The sequence below is a fragment of the Vipera berus genome (genome assembly GCF_964194415.1).
Source record: "Vipera berus genome assembly, chromosome: 1".
In the NCBI taxonomy this organism is placed as follows: Eukaryota; Metazoa; Chordata; class Lepidosauria; order Squamata; family Viperidae; genus Vipera; species Vipera berus.
The window spans coordinates 85,388,615-85,411,638 of record NC_138202.1 but is presented as its reverse complement, the minus strand read 5'-3'; the positions used below and the strand labels follow the sequence as shown (position 1 = coordinate 85,411,638).

General features: G+C 36.4%; 1 protein-coding gene across 2 annotated transcripts in view; it reads left to right on the top strand.

The window, feature by feature from the left end:
• Positions 1 to 22,416, top strand: part of LOC308676103 (catalase-like) — a 43,966-nt gene extending 21,550 nt beyond the window's left edge. For both annotated transcript variants that reach the window (XM_081341831.1, XM_081341830.1), the window contains exons 2-13: positions 6,974 to 7,145; positions 10,039 to 10,149; positions 12,119 to 12,249; positions 13,201 to 13,305; positions 15,556 to 15,681; positions 16,143 to 16,334; positions 16,445 to 16,597; positions 17,269 to 17,407; positions 17,962 to 18,092; positions 18,921 to 19,028; positions 20,453 to 20,539; positions 21,324 to 22,416. In XM_081341831.1, coding sequence (XP_081197957.1) covers positions 6,974 to 7,145; positions 10,039 to 10,149; positions 12,119 to 12,249; positions 13,201 to 13,305; positions 15,556 to 15,681; positions 16,143 to 16,334; positions 16,445 to 16,597; positions 17,269 to 17,407; positions 17,962 to 18,092; positions 18,921 to 19,028; positions 20,453 to 20,539; positions 21,324 to 21,377 — 1,509 coding nt within the window. In that variant the 3' untranslated portion in view covers positions 21,378 to 22,416. The remainder of the gene's footprint in view (positions 1 to 6,973; positions 7,146 to 10,038; positions 10,150 to 12,118; positions 12,250 to 13,200; positions 13,306 to 15,555; positions 15,682 to 16,142; positions 16,335 to 16,444; positions 16,598 to 17,268; positions 17,408 to 17,961; positions 18,093 to 18,920; positions 19,029 to 20,452; positions 20,540 to 21,323) is intronic.
• Positions 22,417 to 23,024: the final 608 nt, after the last annotated feature.

Here is a 23,024-nt window from a genome sequence, read left to right as displayed (position 1 = left end):
CAAAACATATAGAGTATGTGCAACAAGTAGAGTTTGGGAGGATACTTCTGTCCACCAAAGTTATCCTTTTAAATCAGATGAAAATGATTAGACACAGTCAAACGGTATTACTAAAGGTTTCAGTTCAGTTAAGATCCAAATTTATTTCAAGTATTGCTTCCGTCTAGTAAAAGTACATAATTGCTTCATCTCATAGAACTTACTAAAATATGAGTTCATTATGAAGATAAATTTACATGTTGAGGTGAAATGCATTATTGTGACTAGCACTCTTGACCTGCTGGCTTCTACTTATCTATCCTCCGTGATAAATGGTAGAAGAGGAGAATAAGCAATTTGTAGGGAGTAATTCCATCTCTTGGCTCTGTCCTGTCAGAAAATCTTCAACAAATCCTTTTGAAACACCAGAGGGGGATGATATAAATGAAGAGGGTGATATAGATCAGTGTTTTTCAACCTTTTTTGGGCAAAGGCACACTTGTTTCATGAAAAAAATCACGAGGCACTCCACCATTAGAAAATGTTAAAAAATTTAACTCTGTGCCTATATTGACTATATATAAAGTAATTCTCTTGAATAGGAATCAAATAAACACAAAGAAAGTATTTTATAATTACTTTTCAATTTTTCCCACGGCACACCAGGCAACATCTCGCGGCACACTAGTGTGCCGCGGAACAGTGGTTGAAAAACACTGATATAGATGAAGATAGCCTGCCATATCTATTTCCGCTGTTACAACTGAATATTTACTGTCTCTTATTCAAATTTGGAAGGTTGCCTGAATCAGGATGCATAGAAATTGAATATTATTTCAATCTTTTTATTTTATTTTAAAACTCAGATTTTCTATTTAATACATTTTAAACTGAAATACATTAAAACTACTTTTACCAACAATATTGTATTTGTAAAGTATTCTAAAATAAATCAGTTACTACTTCTCATATACTATTTAAATTATAGACTTTATTAAATACTGAAAGATAATGATACTATATGGCACCTCAATTACTAGAGTAACTCTTGATGGCTTACAGAATAAGGTTAAAACTGTAAGGTCACTGGCCCTTACTTAAATTTGAGATGCCATTAAAAGTCTAATCAGGCAACTCAAACAGAGGCTTGTTGAGGAAACAGTGCTGATCAATTGATCAAGTAAAACAGCTGGGTGGCAATCAATCTGGAACACTGGCAGAATTATGTCCAGAAGTGCTACACCTTAAAAAGTTAGTAGTATTGCTTTATAAACTTTGTTAGCCAATGAAAATCAGACAACAGAGTCTTTACATTGTAAGGAAAACATCAATCATTCCTGTACATTCCCTTAATCCAGACATGTCAAACTCGTGATGTCACAAGACACATTGGGACTATTTTGTCATTGCCTACAATGAGGTAGGTGAGGCTTCCGGATGATGCGTCTGGCCTGCGGGCCGGCAGTTTGACACCTCTGCTAATCCCTCCTCTAGTAGATCCTTTCCGTGTACATGGTTCCCACACTTGCGTAAAATTTGTCCCTGATGCAAATGCTGATTACAAAAATGAGATAACAGTAGTTCGGCTAAACAATTCCTTTTTGTTCCAGTTACAAAACCCTTCAAAACAATTCACAGGGCAGGCATGACCACCACAGAAGACATGTCTCATAAGTCCAACATCATGATAGTGGGAACCTGAAATAGACCAGTTGTCTAAAATTTGTTAACCAGGTAGAAATATATTGAAATACTCAGAGGGAAAAAAAAGCAATGGTAAATTGGGAGTATGAGAACATGTTCTGCCTATTAGAGGAGATAAAGAGATATAGCATCACAGTTTGTCTTCAAATATAAACATAGTCTTCAGTTAAAAACCACTCAGTGGTGTTGCATAAATGGTACTTATGTTCACTCCTCAAAGTCCTGGCCATCCCAACTTTCCTGCAGTAACATGCACTTGCATGCAAAGCTCCATTTGCACAAGTGGAAGGCATGTGCGCCTGCTGCTCAGGCAAATGGAGCTGTGCAGGTGCGCCTGCCACACAGACACAAATCCACACGCCGGGCCACCAAGCTGCAACGGTTGGGGACCGCTGCTCTAAATACTTTTTACAACTTTTACATAAGTGAACAAAGCCACTTCGAAAACCACTGTTAAGATCTACAAAATATCCAAGATAAAGAATAATCTTGTTATTATTTTACTGCCTTTTTTGTTTTTGTGGTTACTGATAGGTCAACAGTTGTTTGTTCTTCTAGGATAGTGATTTCACTGCAGATGCTTGCCGGAGAAAAATGAAGGATAAAACATTTATCAAGCAATTTGCAGTGTGGATAACACAAATGCATTAATACAAATTTAATAAATAGGGTGTGGACAAAATAATTTGATTAGATTTGTTGTTTTATTCTATAAATGTACTGCCTTTTATAAGCACATAATAAATTACTACTGCTACACTAACATTTTAAAACTTAATTAAATTTGAAAGTAGTTAATTTGATTACTCTCCAACCGTTTTTATGCTATAGTTATTTTCCCCATCTTTTGTATTTAAAAAATACAATGTAATAACAGGTCATAAAGATTTCTGATATTGCAAACGGCCCTGAGGCCACTTTTTAATGGCTTTCTTATTCATGCTGCAGAGCAGTTTTTAAAAAAAAGATTTATCAAGAATTTTGGAAGTGTGGGAATATTCTTTGTTTTATGAGGTCTCGTGATGAAACTTCCCTGAAGCATGCAACTAGAGATATGCAATAGATTGTCTTGTACACTTGACTTGACACACCTTAATTTGCCACATTGCTGCAGTAAGGGATGTAGCATCCACCTTCTTGGGCATTGGAGAATTTTCTCACTTGATTTTATAATCAAGCTCTCAATCTTTTGAATGTTTCAACTATATTGGAATGTAGTTGAATATAGTTTCAAGTGTATTCCAACTATGTTGTAAAACTACTTTTCGACGCACAAGAAAAGATTGGGAAAACTTTTTCTTACTTTATTATTCATTATGCACTCTAACCTCTTGAGTGTAGTATATCTACCAATCTTGGTTAGAAACTTCTATTATAAAACTATTTTTAAGAATTGTTCTTATTATAAAGACAATAGATATATTCCCAGATCCATCACTTGTTATGGACTAGCATGGTGTATTCTGTACTACCTGAACTGCAACATTTGAAATGTATTACAGGATGATGGAATTGGTAAATTATCTCCTGATTAGATTTTGTCAGCATGGACAAGGAGCAAAAGAAGAACAATAGTGTAAACTTGTCCAAACCTCAGTTTTACATTGGTGTTGTATTCCTTTTGCAATATTTTTCATCTCCAAGTGAAATAGTAACATTGAGTGACTTGTTAATGGAAGCCAGAAATCTTTTTATGCATATTTTATTAAAGTCAACAAATCCTCAGATTGCTGTTACTAAAGAAAAATAATTTATCACTTAAACTTTTGTCTCTCTGTGCCCTCCATTAAATTAAATTTTTTTTCTGAATTTCTTTTTAAAATTACCTAGAATGCTTTATCCATGTTGTTTCTAAATAGAATAAATTTCTAAATATCTTCAAGTGAAAAAGTAGGTTCCAGTTTGTTAGCAATTCCTATGGAATGTCATTGTTCATGATCCCTGTTTCTTATCTTCATTTTTGAGTGGGATGCATTGGACTATCCTGTTTAACACTGGATGATTTGAATACCTAGATATATCAACATTTGCTAAATGCTATTCTTGTTGATCATGAAGAATGTATGAATCATCAAAGATATGAAACCAAGTGCAGAATTCTTGATTGCAATTCCTCAATGTTGCTTCTTTAAGGCAAGAGTAAAGCTAAGGTTGAAATCTGGTCTTTACAAGTACAGCAAAATCATAAGATTTGTCAAGAGATTGGAAGTGTGGGAATATTTCTTGTTTTATCAGAGCTGCTGATGAAACTGCCTGAAACATGCAACTGAATATACGGTATATTAATAATCCATGAAAACCATAGTGATTCTCTGCATACCTATTGCTTGACATACCTTAATTTATCATGTTGCTGCATGTAACACAAGTGACAAAGTTAATCCGTGTTCTGGCATTGGGGAAGCCATTTGGTCCTATAAATAAACTTTCAGCCTTTTGAATGTTTCACAAACTTCTTAAAATAGCAAAGACTTCTTTTCAAAGCATGTGAAAAGATTAGGAAAATTCAATTCCCATCCTATTGAATTTTTTTGCATGCACGTCTCAAGTCATGTGCTGCTCTATCAAGTGTGCTCTAGCTAATTCAGAGCTCTTTTGAGTATTTGTTTTGTGATGAGTGATAGAAATGTGCAATACTTTTCCTCCAAAGCAGGAAAAGTTGTTCAAGAAAGTACTTGAGTTCAGGAAACATTGCAGAGTTGGCAACAAGGTGCAGCCCTCTGTCATTGCCTTATTGCCATGTCCTTTAAACTTAAGTGAAGCTTGAAAGCACCTATGCAAGCAAGAATCTATGCCAGTGATGGTGAACCTTTTAGACACTGAGTGCGCAACCCCCCACCCACCCCCATTCTGCCCCACCCCATCCCTGCCCCCCTCACCCACCCGCAGGGCCACCCACCACCTCCACAGCCCGCCACAGCAGATTGCTCAGGCGGTCCTGCAGCGCCATGGCAGCCACACCCTTTGCTCACGCCATGCATCATCTGTGCACAATGGGGCACGAGGGTGGAGTCTTGTTCCTGCTGCCCAGCTGCCATGTCCTTGGCTGTGCTGCTCTGTGCGGGCCGTGCCCAGGGGCGACCCTCCTCTGGAGGGGGCCGCGGGGGAAGGCGGGGCTGGGGCAATGGCGCATGTGCCCACAGAGAGGGCTCTGTGTGACGCCTCTGGCACGCGTGCCATAGATTCGCCACCACTGATCTATGTGGTTCTACTATGGGGCTGCCAACAATAGAACAAGAAGCCATTGTTGGATCTGAAGTACTGTTACTGTTTTTTGGATACAGATACTAAATATTACAAAGGTATAGATGTAAGAAGTGTAATTTCTTAAATCTTGTGGCATAGAAATCTACTGAAGACCTTTATTATAAAACAGCTTTGAAAAGAGTTGTCAGAGATTCTAAGAATTGTGGTTATATTCATTTGCTGACTCAGAGAAACTTCTATCAAAGGAAAAAAAAACCCCTCTCTGGAGTCAGTATAGCTTGATTTAAAGAATCGCCTCTTTTTGTTGTGGTACCTGTTCTTGAGAGCATCATCTCTTCTAGGAATTACATTTGTCCAAACTCTTCCGGCCATTTGCAAAACCGTAATCCTGGTTATGCTATTGATCCTGGGTCCTGATACATCAGGGATGAGTCCGCTAAATGGCTTGTGTGAGCCATTGTATAAATGTACTTGGCTACTATTTTTTATTGTTTTTAATTCTGGTTGTTTCTATTGTTTTTTCTTCTGTTTTTAATTGTGAGCCATCCAGAGTCATATAACAATTTGGCTTACTTCTTAAATATTTCAATCTGGAAATATATGTAACCAGGAGAATGTTTTTAAATGTTGCACTTTTCTTCCTTTGGTGTAGTGTTACTTGGAATTTTATTGAGTGCATAGTTAATCTCTTTATTCATATAATGATATAATAAAAGTCTAAGATAAACATTTCCCTGTAGCTTCAGGAAGCAAATTTTATCAGATGTCTATTAAATTAAGCTGGGATTGCTACAGCGGGGAGAGCTGCAACATCAGTTTTGTCATTGGAAAGACAAAGCTAGCACCTCTGCATAGTTACACCGTATCCAGGTTAGAACCCTGTGGTGCCGTTCTGGCCACAAAACTCCCCACATCGAAAACGATAGACCTTGAGTTTCGATCCACCACCTTCTACACAGACAGCAAGGTGGTGCTGTACTGCATCTACAACCAAAGCAGACACCTCTACGTCTATGCAAACAATAGAGTAGAAAAGATTGAAAGATCTCCAAGCCCTGAGCAGTGGCAACATGTGTCAACAGATCAGAACCCTGCAGACTGAGCTAAGTGGTCCATTTTTGCATCACAGTTGGCAGACTCAGTATGGCTGAAGGGTCCTGAGTTATTGGCTCATTCAGACAGCCTGATGTCACCGAGACCAGAACACTACGTTCAACCTCAGGCGCTGGACAAGGAAACAAAGAAACCACCCACTAGCCGTTTCCTAGAACCAGTCCACCTTAAACACTCCTACAAATGGAGACCCCACATATTTGGCATAGCAGTAATCATCTTGTTCACTTGTCTTAGCATCCAAGGAACTAACTTTGCAGGAACCTGCAAGGTCTTGCAGATTGATGAAGGCATTTGTCATGACCCAGTAATTGACAAATACCTAAAGGTCCAAAATTGTGTTTGGACATTCAATCCTCCCCATGCATCTGACTGCTTAGTGAATTACCTAGTTAAGTGGGTGGAGTTTAAAGTTTTATGACAGGACTTCTGGGCTCTTGCTTCTTTGTTCTACTTCTCTACACGACAGCATGCAAGGACTCTTCTTAGCTCCGAAACAACATGGGGTAAATTTACATTCAATCTTTTACTATCGTGGAACACAAATTAAGATGCTTTATGATTAATGATCCAAATAGCATAAACTCTGCAGAATGGTGTTAAACAGACTTTTATTGGTCAAGCATCCTAGGGAGACTTACATTTGCTGATAAGACCCTCCATCATGGCACATCTTTCCATCCTGACAATGTAAAAGATTGAAGGTAAATTTACCCCATGTTGTTTCGGAGTGAAACAGTCAGATTACAATTCCCATAAGGCATCTCTTGAGGAAATAATGTTTAACCCTGTAAATGTTACATGTTCTTACATACAATGCCACTAGGGTGCTGTATTAACCCTGTATATACTGAATACACTAACACAGTTCCTAATTCCTAAACTAGATATAAAATGGAGCAGCTGAATATATACTGGTCCAGCACAGATGCTTTTGTTGTTATAATTGTGATTCTTGTTTTGAATCTAGGAATGTGATTCCTTAACCACAGGGGCAGGAATCCCAGTGGGAGACAAGCTGAATGTCCTGACTGTTGGTCCACGAGGCCCACTCCTGGTTCAGGATGTGGTTTTCACCGATGAGATGGCACACTTTGACCGAGAGAGGATTCCTGAGAGAGTTGTCCATGCCAAAGGAGCCGGTTAGTTTTCGAATTTGCATTGTGTCTCTTTTTAGCCTTGTTAGTGGGGTAATGTTACAGTGTCCCTTATAGAATGTAGGTACGTTTTTGTGATTGACAGTGCTGAAACTGTGGGTCTTGTATACGTTTAATCGTTCTATTCAGGAATTTATTTTTATTCTATGATGCTTGTACAGTACAGTTGAGTTAATGGTAGTCCTTATAGCAACATTGATTTCTGCTACTGATTTTCTTCATTAGGAGCTTGAATTATCTACAGTCATGGCCGAAATTGTTGGCACCCCAGAAATTTTTCCAGAAAATCAAGTATTTCTCACAGAAAAGTATTGCAGGAACACATGTTTTTCTATACACAGGTTTATTCCCTTTGTGTGTATTGGAACACAACAAAAAAAGGGAGGGAAAAAAGCAAATTGGACATAATGTCAAACAAAACTCCAAAAATGGGCCGGACAAAATTATTGGCACCCTTAACTTAATATTTGGTTGCACACCCTTTGGAAAAAATAACTGAAATCAGTCGCTTCCTATAACCATCAATAAGCTTCTTACACCTCTCACCCGGAATTTTGGACCACTCTTCCTTTGCAAACTGCTCCAGGTCTCTCTTATTGGAAGGGTGCCTTTTCCCAACAGCAATTTTAAGATCTCTCCACAGGTGTTCAATGTGATTCAGATCTGGACTCATTGCTGGCCGCTTCAGAACTCTCCAGCGCTTTCTTGCCATCCATTTCTGGGTGCTTTTTGACATATGTTTGGGGTCATTGTCCTGCTGGAAGACCCAAGATCTTGGACGCAAACCCAGCTTTCTGACACTGGGCTCTACAGTGCAACCCAAAATCCTTTGGTAATCCTCAGATTTCATGATGCCTTGCACACATTCAAGGCACCCAGTGCCAGAGGCAGCAAAACAACCCAAAAACATCATTGAACCTCCACCACATTTCACTGTACGTACTGTGTTCTTTTCTTTGTAGGCCTCATTTCGTTTTCGGTAAACAGTAGAATGATGTGCTTTACCAAAAAGCTCTATCTTGGCCTCATCTGTCCACAAGACGTTTTCCCAGAAGGATTTTGGCTTACTCAAGTACATTTTGGCAAACTGTAATCTTGCTTTTTTATGTCTCTGTCAGCAGTGGGGTCCTCCTGGGTCTCCTGCCATAGCGTTTCATTTCATTTAAATGTCGATGGATAGGTTGCGCTGACACTGATGCTCCCTGAGCCTGCAGGACAGCTTGCATTCCTTTGGAACTTGTTTGGGGCTGCTTATCCACCATCCGGACTATCCTGCGTTGCAACCTTTCATCAATTTTTCTCTTCTGTCCACGACCAGGGAGATTCGCTACAGTGCCATGGGTTGCAAACTTCTTGATAATGTTGCGCACTGTGGACAAAGGCAAATCTAGATCTCTGGAGATGGACTTGTAACCTTGAGATTGTTGATATTTGTCCACAATTTTGGTTCTCAAGTCCTCAGACAGTTCTCTTCTCCTCTTTCTGTTGTCCATGCTTAGTGTGGCACACACAGTCACGCAATGCAAAGACTAAGTGAACTTCTCTCCTTTTTATCTGCTTTCAGGTGTGATTTTTATATTGCCCACACCTGTTACTTGCCCCAGATGAGTTTAAAGGAGCATCACATGCTTGAAACAATCTTGTTTACCCACAATTTTGAAAGGGTGCCAGTAATTTTGTCCGGCCCATTTTTGGAGTTTTGTTTGACATTATGTCCAATTTGCTTTTTTTCCTCCCTTTTTTTTGTGTTCCAATACACACAAAGGGAATAAACCTGTGTATAGCAAAACATGTGTTCCTGCAATACTTTTCTGTGAGAAATACTTGATTTTCTTGAAAACTTTCTGGGGTGCCAACAATTTCGGCCATGACTGTATAATCTATCCACTTGTGAGACATTTGAAATGGTTACCTTTTGTCTTGTTTTTATTTGCTGAATTTATTTAGCTAATTGATACAAGTTAATAACACTTTTTTCTTTAAAAAACTGAAGTGTTAAAATTGTGCTTAATTGCTTTATTGCACGGCTCTTAAATTTGTAAACAAAAATAAGCAGGAAATATTAGAATCAGATTAACGTTTTTTTAAGGTTTGAGAAAGAGTTCTTTTTATAACTTTTTTCACTTTGTTCTATCACAGTGCATTTTTTTCTAAATATATTCTACTGAATCCTTGCTTAATTGTGTTATATTTACCAAACACTTATTTACTTGTCAATTTTTAATTGACTCATAACATTTTTCTCAGAATTTTTAAACAAAAATGCACCAATAAGAATTCTCCAGAGAAAAATTACTTTGCATTTATTACTCCAGAAACACTGTTATGAATCAGAACTTATTAATGTAGCCATAGTTTCACTGTCAGGTTTTAATGTTTAATTTAGGGGTTTTTTCTTACATTTAATGCACCTTTTCTCCATACAAATCTAATAAAGAATGAAAAGCTACATGCATAAATATTCAGAAATTACCATTGCTCAATTTGGACAGTCCATTTGTGTGCAATGGTTCAGGATAAAATAATTGGTACGCTTGATATAAGTGTGAGAGGAGGAAAAAAATGAAAAATCAATGAAAGTTGATTGATTGATTAATATGTTGTCCATTTGCTATTCAAAGTTGATTCCTTTTTGTCAGCAAAATCCTTAGTTGAATCAGAGACTCTTTTCATTAAAAGGAACTGCTGTATTTATAGTAACCATCAGCATTTTCAAAAAAATTATCAGCAGCTTATATGCCCACATTTTATGCTAATAATGAAAACATTATCTTCTGCTTCATCTATCATACCGGTAATTGATATTCCTTCCAAAACTATGAACTTTGGAACAATCTTTTTAAAATTTTAATAAACTATAACCCTTTTCATTTTTCAGGAGCATTTGGCTTTTTTGAAGTGACTCACGATATCACCAAATTCTGCAAAGCAAAGATATTTGAGCACATAGGCAAAAGAACGCCAATGGCTATTCGATTTTCAACTGTTGGTAAGCATCTTGTAGATTTTCAGTGTATCTTATTTATTTGCTTCATATATAAAGGTGTTTCATTGAATGTGTGTATGTGTGTGTTGCTGTGCAGGTTCCGAGGTTTTGCTTGATAAAAAATACAGGAAACCAGAAGTTGCCTTCAAGCTTTACCTTTGTATTCAGCTGAAAAAGACGGGCTTCTCTCAAAGAGAGAAAAAGATCCAAATATCAGAAAAGCCTTATTTTGATACCTTCTTTGATTACATAAGCAATTCACCCAGCAAAGCTGTCACACATAAGATAAAGACTTCGGCCTTTAAGGCTGGCACACTGTAGATAAGAAGGAAGAAAGAAGAAGTAGCTAAAAATGTTCCCTTTTGGGTGTTCCCCTAAGACACCATATGTTCCTGGGTGGGTTAGGATATTAAGTGTTTCCTTTGCTGTCCTTTTATGACCTTGCATTCATGGTTCTGCAAGTGACCCAGAGATAGCAGGGCCATCTGATACTGTCCCCTAAGTCAGGGTCAACAGTGTGTGTGTGTGTAATAATGATGATGATGATGATGATGATGATGATGATGATGATGAAGATGTTGGAAGGGACCTTGGAGGTCATCTAGTCCAACCCCCTGCTCAGGCAGGAAACCCTATACCATTTTGGACAAATGGCTGTCTAGTCTCTTCTTAAAAACTTCCAGTGTTGGAGCATTCACAGCTTCTGGAGGTAGGTTGTTCCACTGGTTAATTGTTTTAACTGTCAGGAAGTTTCTTCTTAGTTCTAGGTTGCTTCTCTCCTTGATTAGTTTCCATCCATTGCTTCTTGTCCTGCCTTTGGGCGCTTTGGAGAATGGCTTGAGTCCTTCCTCTTTTTGGCAGCCCCTGAGATATTGGAACACTGCTATCATGTCCCTCCTCGTCCTTCTCTTCATTAAACTAGACGTTTATGTGCTGTTTTTATAAGTCATTTAATAAATAACATTTTAATATGAAATGTTAATTCCTTATATTTTCCTAATTTTTAGTAGAATCTTAGGGTTAATAGCTGTGTACTCTTGAGCAGGCTTTATGAATAGCAGAAACAGGCATATTTATCTTTGCATGCATTTGAAAAAGAGTAATGACATATGGGTAGTCCTTGACTTATGAACACATTTGGTACCAGAATTTCCCTTACGAAACAAGGTAATTGTTCAATGAGCCATGGCCAATTGTCCAATGTTCTTTGCCATGATTTTTAAGCAAATCTGTTGTGGCAAGTGAATCATATAGTCGTTAAGCGAATCGAGATTACCCCCATTGACTTTGGCCATCAGAAGCCATCTGGGAAGATCACAAAGGGCAATCACATGACCCTGGGATGCTATAACCATCCTTAATACATGGTTATTGCCAAACACCCAAATTCTGATCACAGATAGTGTAAAAGTCACATAAGTGTGAAACTGGTTGTAAGTCACTTTTTAAATGCTGTTGTAACTTTGCATGGCTGCTAAATGAATGGTTGTAAGTTAAGGACTACTTGTATAATTTAAAATAATATTTGTCATCTTGTTTTAAATGTTACGTTTATTTTGTGCTGTTTTGTCTTGTCTATGTTTCTAATTGTTTTAATTTGGCATTACATTTTGTAAGCGCTCTCTCCCTAATAAATTTACAGAAATGAAATAAATGTGATTAATTTAACCAGTAGTTCATATATGTTTTCCCCACATGCACTCAGTGCATTTATTTTGTACATTATTTAAATTTAAAAGATAATATTCCAGTAATTTTTCCATTTCTCTAAGTCATCTCATCCAAACCTCCGGCTATCCCCCTGAAATTTAAATTACTTCTGTGCAATTCTGTTTCTGTATTTCTTTTTTAAGCATCAATTATATGGATTATAATTGATTCCGCAGTATGTAAATACATAGAAAAATTTGGTCAAGGTATTAACTATGTGACTAGGATTTAATCATGGGATTTTTGAATATATTTTTTTAAGCTGGAGAATCGGGCTCAGCTGACACAGTGCGTGACCCTCGAGGCTTTGCAATGAAATTCTACACTGAAGATGGAAATTGGGATCTTGTAGGGAACAACACTCCCATCTTCTTCATTAGAGATGCAATGCTGGTAAATTGGAACAGATGTGCTCTTAATCGGGTTTCTGTCAAAAGCCTTGGAGCATATTAAATGTGGCCATTGTTTTGGAATCTGCCATTATAGTTCCTTCTGGACACCTATAGCCGTTTGATGGCATATTGTAAATGTCTACAGTTTTTTTATTGCACTGGGCATAAATCAGTCAATCAATAAATCTTATTAAAAGGCCTGTGTTGTAGTCATTGGTGAGACTAAACTAGAATTTCTAGATTGAGGTGGGAAAGAAATCTTTATTTTAAAGTGAAACCTATAAAGTTTTGGGTGTTTTCTGTCTCAAAATGAGATAAAAGTGTTTCACAGTTTTTTAGCAATAATGGTGATAAGATAAAGGGACAGTTCTAGTTTGTCTATCTTGAATATGCAAGTTTAAGGGGAAAATGTATGCCATTATAAGTAATCCTCAACTTATGACCACAATTGAGGTCAAAATTTATGTTGCTAAGTGAAACAGTTGTTAAGTGAGTTTTGCCACATTTTGCAACCTTGACATAGTTGTTAAGTGAATCACTACAGTTGTTTAAGTTAGTAACATGATTGTTAAGTGAATCTAGCTTCCCCATTGACACTGCTTGTCAGAAAGTTGCAAAGGATGACCAAATCACCAGGGAATATTGCAACCAACTTACTATAAAATATGAATCAGTTGCCAACTATCTGAATTTTGATGTTCATTTTAAATGAATATCAAAATGTGCCAGTCTTCATCATTACAGTCTTAATGATTATACATAACAATTTGTTTGTTTTATTTTCAGCCTGAAAATTTAGTTGTTGGCACAATAAATTCAAAGAGATTGGTTTTATGATTCATAAATGCGTATTTTAAAAACAAGCTCGGAACCCGCACAGGAAATCTGCAATATATTTAATTCTAATATAAATGTGTAACATTTTAATTCTTTCTTTTTTGTACTCTGTTAGTTTCCATCTTTCGTTCATAGTCAAAAGAGGAATCCACAGACCCATCTGAAAGATGCAGACATGGTATGGGACTTCTGGAGTCTTCGCCCTGAGTCTATGCACCAGGTAAGATTTTATCCCCTTTTAATTACTTGTAGTCTGTTTCTTTTAGACCCTGTGTCCTTCATCTTTAGTTCAGAGGAAATGGCAGAGATTGAAGATACAAATTAAAGACTTGATTATTGTTATTCTGCTACATTAAACTACATATCACATTATAGAAAAAGTTATCAGGAAAGAAGAAAATTGGGTTTAGTTTCCATGGCACCTTTATATTTTTTAAATAAAAGTCAAAATAATCAAAGCTGCTCTCAGCCCTTTCTTGTTCTAATACCACTCTCGCAAACATGAAGGGAAGGGAAGAAAAATAGGGTAATGCCTAGGAATTAATTTGTTTGTCTTTGCCAATAAAATATAGAGCTAGAAATGTGTGTACAGTATTTATAAAGCCATAAATTAAACATGTATTTTTATGTTTCTGTTAATACTTTGTATTTGCAAAAAACAAAAGCAATAAAAATGTCATAACATACAGAAGAGCAGCTAAAAAGATTTTTTTTTTTTAAAAAAATCTTGCTAGCCCAACTTAAGACATATTTTGAAAAAGCCATTCCAAAAGTTAGATTTCTTTCAAAGTTTGCTCAAATGTAAAAGAAACTGCAAAATTTCCCCATGGAAAGGTTTGCAAAATCTGTGTTACCATTGTGTGGCTATGATTATACTGGAAGAATGTTTAATTATGACAATTTATCACTGCTCAGCAACATAGTTGAAATACTGAGCTTCACAAAGCCAATTCCAGTTCATTTATTTCTGGGCTGGAAAATAAACTTGGGAAGATATTAGTAATATTTTCTTTGATTAATTCCTAAATTTTAAGTTTAATTATTAGTTGCACACAATTCAGAGACATTCTAAGAAATTGTGCTTCAGTTGTACAGTAGATGTATTACTTACTTATTGTGTTGCTTTTTCCTCCAACAATTTACTAAGGGAACAGTATAAATGCAAAGGTAATATAATTTTTTCAAATAAAATCATCACCATAAAATCAGCAGTGTTCTAAGATAGTAATTACAGAAATTAAAACAATGGTTTCTTCTAAGAAATAGAGTAACAGACAGTATTAAAAATACTGTTGATCTTGTTCTTGAATGGTTATTTATTTTATAAATACCATCACTGAAGAGGTATCTTCAATTGATTTTTATAAAAAAATTGCCATATAATGCTCCTCAAGAGTAAGGTGATACACACACACCTCTCTCTCTCTCTCTCTCTCTCTCTCTCTCTCTCTCTCTGTGTGTGTGTGTGTGTGTGATTCATAAATGCATATTAGAGAGGGAAGGAGGGAGGGAGGGAGAGAGAGGTATATCAATTGAAGATGTACCTTAGAATGTCTTTCTTAGGATGTCTCTGAATTGTGTGCAACAAATAATTAAACTTAAAATTTAGGAATTAAAGACAAATATTACTAGAAATAAATTGGCTTTGTGAAGCTCAGTATTTCATATATATATATATATATGATAAATGCTTGTTAACTATTAGATTACCTTGCTAGGCCCCAAACATGGGACAAATCTTTATCTCCTGTGTCAGCCTATCCTGAAGGCCATCGACAGGCAGTAGTCACACCGGTGACAGCTCATATTTGTGTAAATTTTAAATTGCTAACAAAGAATTAAGGGAGACTGATATGCATTTCAAACTTATTAGTTTTCATCAGTCAGCCATACCCTTCCGAGATTCGAACCTGGGCTGATTACACATTAGGCAGTTGTTTTCTGCTTTCAAGTCATATTTGGATTTGAGCAACTACATGGACAAATCTCTGCAGTTTTTATGGGAAGTAGTTTGCCATTGCCTCCTTCCTAGTGCTGAGAGAGATTGATTAGCCCAAGGTCATCCAGCTTGCTATGATTCTAACGCCAGGTCTAGAACTCATGTTCTCCTGATTTCTAGCCTGGTGACTCAATCACTACCCCACATTGCCTTCTCTATGTAACTTTTACTTAACAGAATGCATGATTGTTTCTTCCCTTAATATGTTGCTAACTGATGCAGACACTGTTTTTCTTGTGAATGTGCTGAAAAGAAGCAAGGCATTCTCTACAAGGAGCATTAATTATTCTTGTTTTTCGAATGAATGTCATGAAACTGCAATATGACATTCTAGATATTGGGTAGGGCTCAATGGGAATATGCATGAAGTATTAAATACAGTTGGAATATACCTTTCTGCGGAAAGAGACAGGAATCCGGCCTCTGTGCTCTCATTAAAGATGGCTATGTACTTTGTTTTGGCTCATGTAGGTATCATTCCTGTTCAGCGATCGTGGCATTCCAGACGGGCATCGTCACATGAATGGCTATGGGTCACATACTTTTAAGCTAATCAATGCTTATGGCAATGCAGTATACTGCAAATTCCATGTAAAGGTAATTATGGTCTATTGTTATCATTTCCTGCTCAATGTTGAACCATCAAAAGTCTCTCCCTGACTGCTCCTTATGATTCCATGTATCTTTTTTCCTTTCAATCTGTACTGGCCATGCTTTTAATTGCTAGGCAAAGCCAATTACATTCATATCCATTCCTATTTCTAAATAATAATATTTTTAGCAACAGGCTTATGTCTCCCTTTGTATATGGAAATTTTTACTCCTTCCACCCATAATACTGTCTTTTCTACATGTAATTTAACAATATATCTTTGGACCTTGATTTGTTTCTTGTATAGCAGTTTTATAAACATCCTCTTTTAGTAGATTTTTAAACTCTTTTAATGCAGATTACTGTTACTAGGTTAGGGTTAAGGATAAGATTAACTATTTCTACATTAATAATTATAGATAGAAAGTTACTAATTAACATTCTGATTGCTTTTCAATATTTTTAGACTGATCAAGGAATTAAAAACCTCCCTGTCAAAGATGCAGAAAGATTGGCTTCCGAAGATCCGGATTATGGCCTGCGTGATCTTTACAATGCAATTGCTAATGGAAACTTCCCCTCTTGGACTTTCTATATTCAAGTTATGACATTTGAGCAAGCTGAGAAGTTTCCATTTAATCCTTTTGATCTAACAAAGGTGAGTATATTTTTGTGACCTTTTCTCCACCATACAGTGTAGAATAGAAAAGGTACATTTCTTGCAAGTCCAAGCTGAATGTAGTAAGATATCCTGGTTATATTTTTCAGGTTTGGCCTCACAAAGATTATCCTCTCATTCCTGTGGGAAAAGTTGTCTTAAACCGAAATCCTGTCAATTATTTTGCTGAAGTGGAACAAATGGCTTTTGACCCAAGCAACATGCCCCCAGGGATTGAACCTAGCCCGGATAAAATGTTACAGGTAACCAGAATTGATTTTTCCCCCTAATCATTTAATTGTGAGACTAGGAAACTCAGTCTTTAAATAAGATCACTTTTACAAAAATGAAAACATGTTAACATCAATCTGTTTGGTATTAGGTTGGCAGAAGCTGGGACGAGTAACAGGTGCTCACTCTGTTACGCGGCACTCGGGATTCGACCCGCCAAACTGCCGACCTTTTGATCGACAAGCTCAGCGTCCTAACCCACTGAGCCACTGCGTCCCATATATATATAATATACACACACACATATGATTAATATGTGAAACCATTGAAAACATCCTGTGAAAGCTAGAGTTAAGTGAGTAGAGGTGACTGCTTCAGTCACAGGGTCTCTGGGCCTGTCAGCTTATAAAGTATTTTAAAAAGAAAGAGTTGGAGGGGCACTGATGATAGCATCAAAAACATCCTCGTAATTGTGTGGCCTCTTTCTGCTATACTGAAGAGATGCCTTTGATCTGATTATACAGGTTTGCTTTCTGAGCCATGTTCTTGGGTCCTTTGAAATCAAGATTTTTTCCCCCTCGTGTAGGATAGGACAAGCAATAGTCTCTCAAAAAAGCAGTGATGACACAGGCAGGGCAGAAAGCATTGAAAAGGAAAAGGCTGTCTACTTCCTCACTTTTAACCCTGTAATATATTTTTCTAGGGTCGTCTTTTCTCATATCCAGATACCCACAGACACCGCCTGGGACCCAACTACCTTCAGATTCCTGTAAATTGTCCATACCGAGCTAGAGTAGCTAACTACCAGAGAGATGGATTTATGTGCATATCTGATAACCAGGGTAAATCTGAATAAGATTTGGGAGCTAGGTTGTGGCAGCAATTTAAACTAACCTTCGCAGGTGCTTTTTCTTCATTTACATTGACACTACAACTTAAAGCAACTATTTCTTCATTTTTATTACATGGATATGTAAAAATGTTTAGATTTGGATGTTGTGCGAAGCCTCATTCAATATGCCCAGCAGCCAAGCTCACACAGTAATTTCACCTTCAAGCCTTTTTTTACTAACATTATCAAGATAATAACAGGCCCTAAATATACTGCTCAAAAAATTAAAGGGAACACAAGATAAGACATCCTACTATTAAATACGGTACATTGTGTTGTTTAAGTGTTTATTTTTTTGAGCAGTATAGTTTTTGTTTGTTTTGGGAATTGGAACCAGCTAAGAATAGAGTTAGTATGAAGGAATGCAGGCATTGTAAAAATGCCATTAGCTTGCTAAAACAAATTTTTGGCTATAAGATCTAGTGATACGCTTTTGGAGTTGATAACTCTTGCATTCTTTGCAGCTTCTGCCTTGCTCCTAATATATTGCATTTCTCCCCCCAGGTGGTGCCCCAAACTATTACCCAAATAGCTTTACTGGCCCTGAGGATCAGTCCGTTTTGAAGGAGAGCTGTACAACCACTTCAGGCGATATACAGCGCTTTAATAGTTCAGTTGAGGATAACGTCTCTCAAGTAAATAAATTAGAAATGCCCTGTTATTTTATTTTGGAAATGAAATGTCTCTGTAAGCACACTTTTTCTTTTTCTGTCTCTTTCTAAGCAAGGTAAATTTATCATCAACATTCTCTTTGTATGTCTCCCAAGCACCTAATTTAAAACGAAAAGTTGAGAGCGCTTGCTTGATATAATTCTATTCTCAAGTAATTAAATTTTGGTTTCCTGTTTGCTCTCAACTTTTGTTACTTGATTTTCTCCACAAGTGGATCCATGTATAAAAGTGAGATTATTCAGAATCTTGGAGTCAGTCCACTATTTTCCTGGTTTGGCCAGAATTACTATAAAGTGCTAATTCTTTATACTGCAAATCTTTCAAAAATATCCCCCACTTTTATAAAAAATATATTTAGAGGTAGTCCTTGACTTATGAACACAAGTGGGACTGGATTTATCATTGTAAATCGAGGCACTCTCATCAGTGGACCTGATTTTACAACATTTTTTGTGGCAGTCATTAAGGAAATCACCATGGCCATTAAATGAATCTACAGCTGTTAAGTGAACTCATTTTTTTCAAATGGGTTTTTGACCAGAAACCAGCACACAATATCACAAATCACAATCGCATGACACTGAGATGCAAGAACAATCCCACAAAGAAGGCAGAACTTTTCACATTCTAAACAGCAGAGAGCACTCCGTGATAATCATAAATAGCCATCAGTTTATTGCAATTTATTTAATAGCTGAGTTGATACTGTTAATGAAATTGGAATCATAGAAAAATTTTATTGGGCAGCAGAAGGTATATCTGTAATGTTTGCTTTCACTATTTATTGAAAGGTACGGGACTTCTTTGTCAAAGTACTGAATGAAGAAGAGCGCATGAGACTTTGCGAGAATATTGCTGGCCATCTTAAGGACGCTCAGATTTTCATCCAGAAGAAAGCTGTAAGTAATAACATGATACATCTCAAGCTGTACAGATATTCTGGTTTGAAGAGCATCATTGGCTTTGGAGCATGCAGAGATACACATATATCATCTTTTATAAAGCAGCTGTGTCTTTTCTTGGTCTCACACATCTTCTGGCACACAATTCTAGATAAAGACTTTTGGTTTCAAGGTGTTTGTGCAAAACCACATGCCCTCCAAATCATATGCTGCCTTTTGAATCTGAATTGCTCTACAACCCTACCATATGTTAATATACAGTGTAAACTTTAAGCTCTATTTGCTATGATAATATTAGTTAATAAAAAATGTGTAATTATCCTCAGTTGTATGATGTATATAGTATGAGAATATATATATATGGTCAAAGCCACATAAATTAAGAATGGAAAGTCTCAGGTTCTTTCATATAATTTTATCATCACATTGTAAAGAAGTACAGTACTTATTTACAATGTGATGAATAAGATTATATGAAAAATATCAGTTATACAGTAGCATACGTAGCACAAGACCTCTGTCATGTGATTTGTTTAGTGCTGTGCTCCATCTTGCCACAAAAGAGAAACCTGATCAGATCTAGATAGTTCAGGCTAATTGTAGTTTAAAGTGGGATTAATGGCCCTTGCCCTGTAGAACATCATTCCTGCCTGGTAAGATTGGTCCAAACCCTACTGAACCTCTGAGGAATCCTTAAAACATCCTTTTGTCAATTGACCTGAGCATCCCATGATAGAATGGGAGCCTTCAAGATGATTATATGAGGTTTAAGTGGAATACATTATCTTGCCTGCTTTTTTACCATTTTGTTTTTTATTTTGTGGTTGCATAGCAATTGTGTTTTTTTATATATATTTGTACTGTTTTACTATGTCATCCTCCCAGAGTCCCTATGCGAGATGGACAACTATATAAATGTGATTGATTAATGAATATTCTAATTGTTGGATCAAAAACTTACACAAAATTGTATCTCCAATATGTAAAAACTCTGCATTGAATCCATAACTCGGTTCTCAGCTGAAGTGGCCTTCTGGAAAAGCCTGTGACTGAGAAATGCAGGCCTGGCTTCAGAAGATGCCGCAGAAGAAGTGGGCCGGCAAGGAGAGGCCTGGGTGCAGGGAGCATGGGGCAGCTCCACACCCCCACCCCAAAACTAGGGCTTATTTTTGAGGTAGGGCTTATATTAGGTCCAACCCCAAAAATCAAGCTAGGCTTTATTTTCGGGGTAGGCCTTACTTTTGGGGAAACACGGTATGTGATATATTAAAAATAGTACTTCTGCTATTACCAGTAGTTGAAATAGGTACAGTCCAGATGTGCTGAAATTTCAGATCTCTGCCAAAAGCAATTGACTTGCCCTCATCAGAACAGGTATTAGAAAAAGTGACAAATGATCTCAATTTCTTTTGTCAATCTAGGTGAAAAACTTTATGGATGTTCATCCTGATTATGGTGCAGGCATTCAAGCCCATCTGGATAGACACAATGCTAAAGGGATAAGAAAGGTAAGAAAACATCATCAGTTCAGATTACTGTCAAAAGTAGAGATTGAGCAGTTGAAAATGCATTAAGACATAGATAGCATAAATGGCTGTAGAGAGGCTCAGAGGAGGAGTGAGAGGATCTTGAACAACTGAGCTTAGAATTTCAATCAACAATCATTGTGGTCATATGTTGAGTCACCACGTGACAGGATTTAATGTTATGATTTTTTTATGATGGTTATTAAGAGAATCATGGGTTCTTTAAAGAATCACAAAGTTATAAGTCTGAATCCACCTTATCCAATGGGCATTTTTGTCAGTTTTTATTAGAAAATGGCAAAAAAAACCACACAAAACGTATTCACATGAGCGTGTGACACACTGTAGCAAGTCTGGTTGCCAAGCCCCGAAATGTGATCTCATGACCATAGGGATCATGTAGCAGTTGTAACATTAGGAAAGAGTTATATACTTTACTCCATTGTGACTTTGAATGTTAGTTAAGCAATCAGTCAGAAGTTGAGGACTATCTATACAATATCTGGATTCTAAATTGAACTAAGTAGGTTAAACAAAGTTCTATTCCAGTGGAATTAAAAGCAACTGTCAGAATCCCTGTGGTTGTATGATAGTACAGGTAGTTAGCAAAGAAAGTACCAATGAGCAATAAAGAAAGGAATCTGTTAGTATTTCATTATTCATTTCTCAAAAATGGAGTTAAAGAAGCATGAGTACAACTAAAATTAGTTATGAATTTTATATGAAAACAAGCTATTTTTTCTATTTTTAATTACATTGTTTCTAGGATCAAATTCATACTTATACACAAGCTTCTGGAAAGGACAAATCTCATCTGTAAATGGCATGTGATTACCAGTCACATTGGAAATCTTCACCTGAAATCCCTCCAACTGGAAAATGAGCTTTGAAAAGCTTTACGTATAATAGAATCGCCTCCTGTGCTATTAACTGCAATATATAACCAAGTGCAATTCTATTTTAACAACAAATTGAATTAACTGTATAGATTATTAATTTGGAATCTATTCTGATATCTTTGAAATATGTCTGAAATACAAGAATAATAACTTTGTGTTTAATTTTGCTTATTAACATGTTTTATTCTTGTAATTGATTTTTTCATTTATTTACCCATAGAACATACATTGCTGGGATTGATATCTTTTATTGGTAGTGCTGGTCTTAACAGTATGACAAATCCTTTTCAAATGGATATTAAAAATAAAAAAAACAATTTTTAAAACTGCACATGAATGTCAATCTTTTAAAAGCAAATCTCCTCATAGTACATTTTCAAACTATTACAAAGTACTTGAGAGAGAATTATGTTTAAATGTCAAATTTACCTGTGTTATGAAAGCTTTATAAATAATGGTATTATGTTCCAAGCTGTTAGTTGCAATAAAAAAGCATTCCAATTTGAAGATCCTTTAAGAAAAACAATATAGATGGTTTATGCTGAATCTGTGATGATGATATTAAACATGAAATGGCATGTCTGAAATAGTATAACAATTTTGTGCTTATTTTTGCCTATCAAAACATTTGTATTCTTATAACAAATCTCACAGTTATTCTTTTAAAGAATATACATGTCTTCTTCCTTTTATTATAATCCTGACAATATTATAAGAAGTAAATAAAAGATTACTAGATAGACATTAACAATTAAAACAATTGTAAATAAATATACATTATATATTCAATGTTTTAAACATTCATATGGTACCCTTAAGAATTGTTAAAATAACTTGGATTATGTTAAGTGGAAATTTTATTTGTTCTTAGACTAAAAGTTTCTTTTATTGGTTCGTGACTTTTGAAACAAAAATAAATGGAACCTTTATACAATGCTCATTCTACAATAAACTTCTCATAAAATATCTAATGCCTCGATTCTGTTTTAATATGCAGTATAGTCTATTAATCATATACAGTATTTGCTTTTCTATTACAGTCCAGAATGGATGAGGCAAAGCCTTCATTCTTGTCTCAATGCATCACCTTTTGGGAACCACAGGTGTAGGTATATGAGAGAGACAGACAGACAGATGGCGGGCTGCAGTACATACATTTATTTATTTATTTTTATTACATTTATATCCCGCCCTTCTCCGAAGACTCAGGGCGGCTTACAAGCTTAGCAGTAGCCTTCATTCTATGTATATGCCTGCTTGTTAGGGCTTTCACACACACCCCAAGCGGCATTATTACAAAGTCAGCTTATTGCCCCCAACAATCTGGGTCCTCATTTTACCTACCTCGGAAGGATGGAAGGCTGAGTCAACCTTGAGCCTGGTGGGATGCGAACCTGCACTAATTGCAGGCAGCTGGTGTTACTTAAGGAGGCATTAGCCCACTGCTCCACCAAGGCTCTTTTATGATGATAAAAAGTAAATGGAGCGCTGTCACAAATGAACAGGTTTAGAATTTTCTATTTCTGATAATGCACTTTTGGAGACCCAGACTATAATCCCCACTCCCC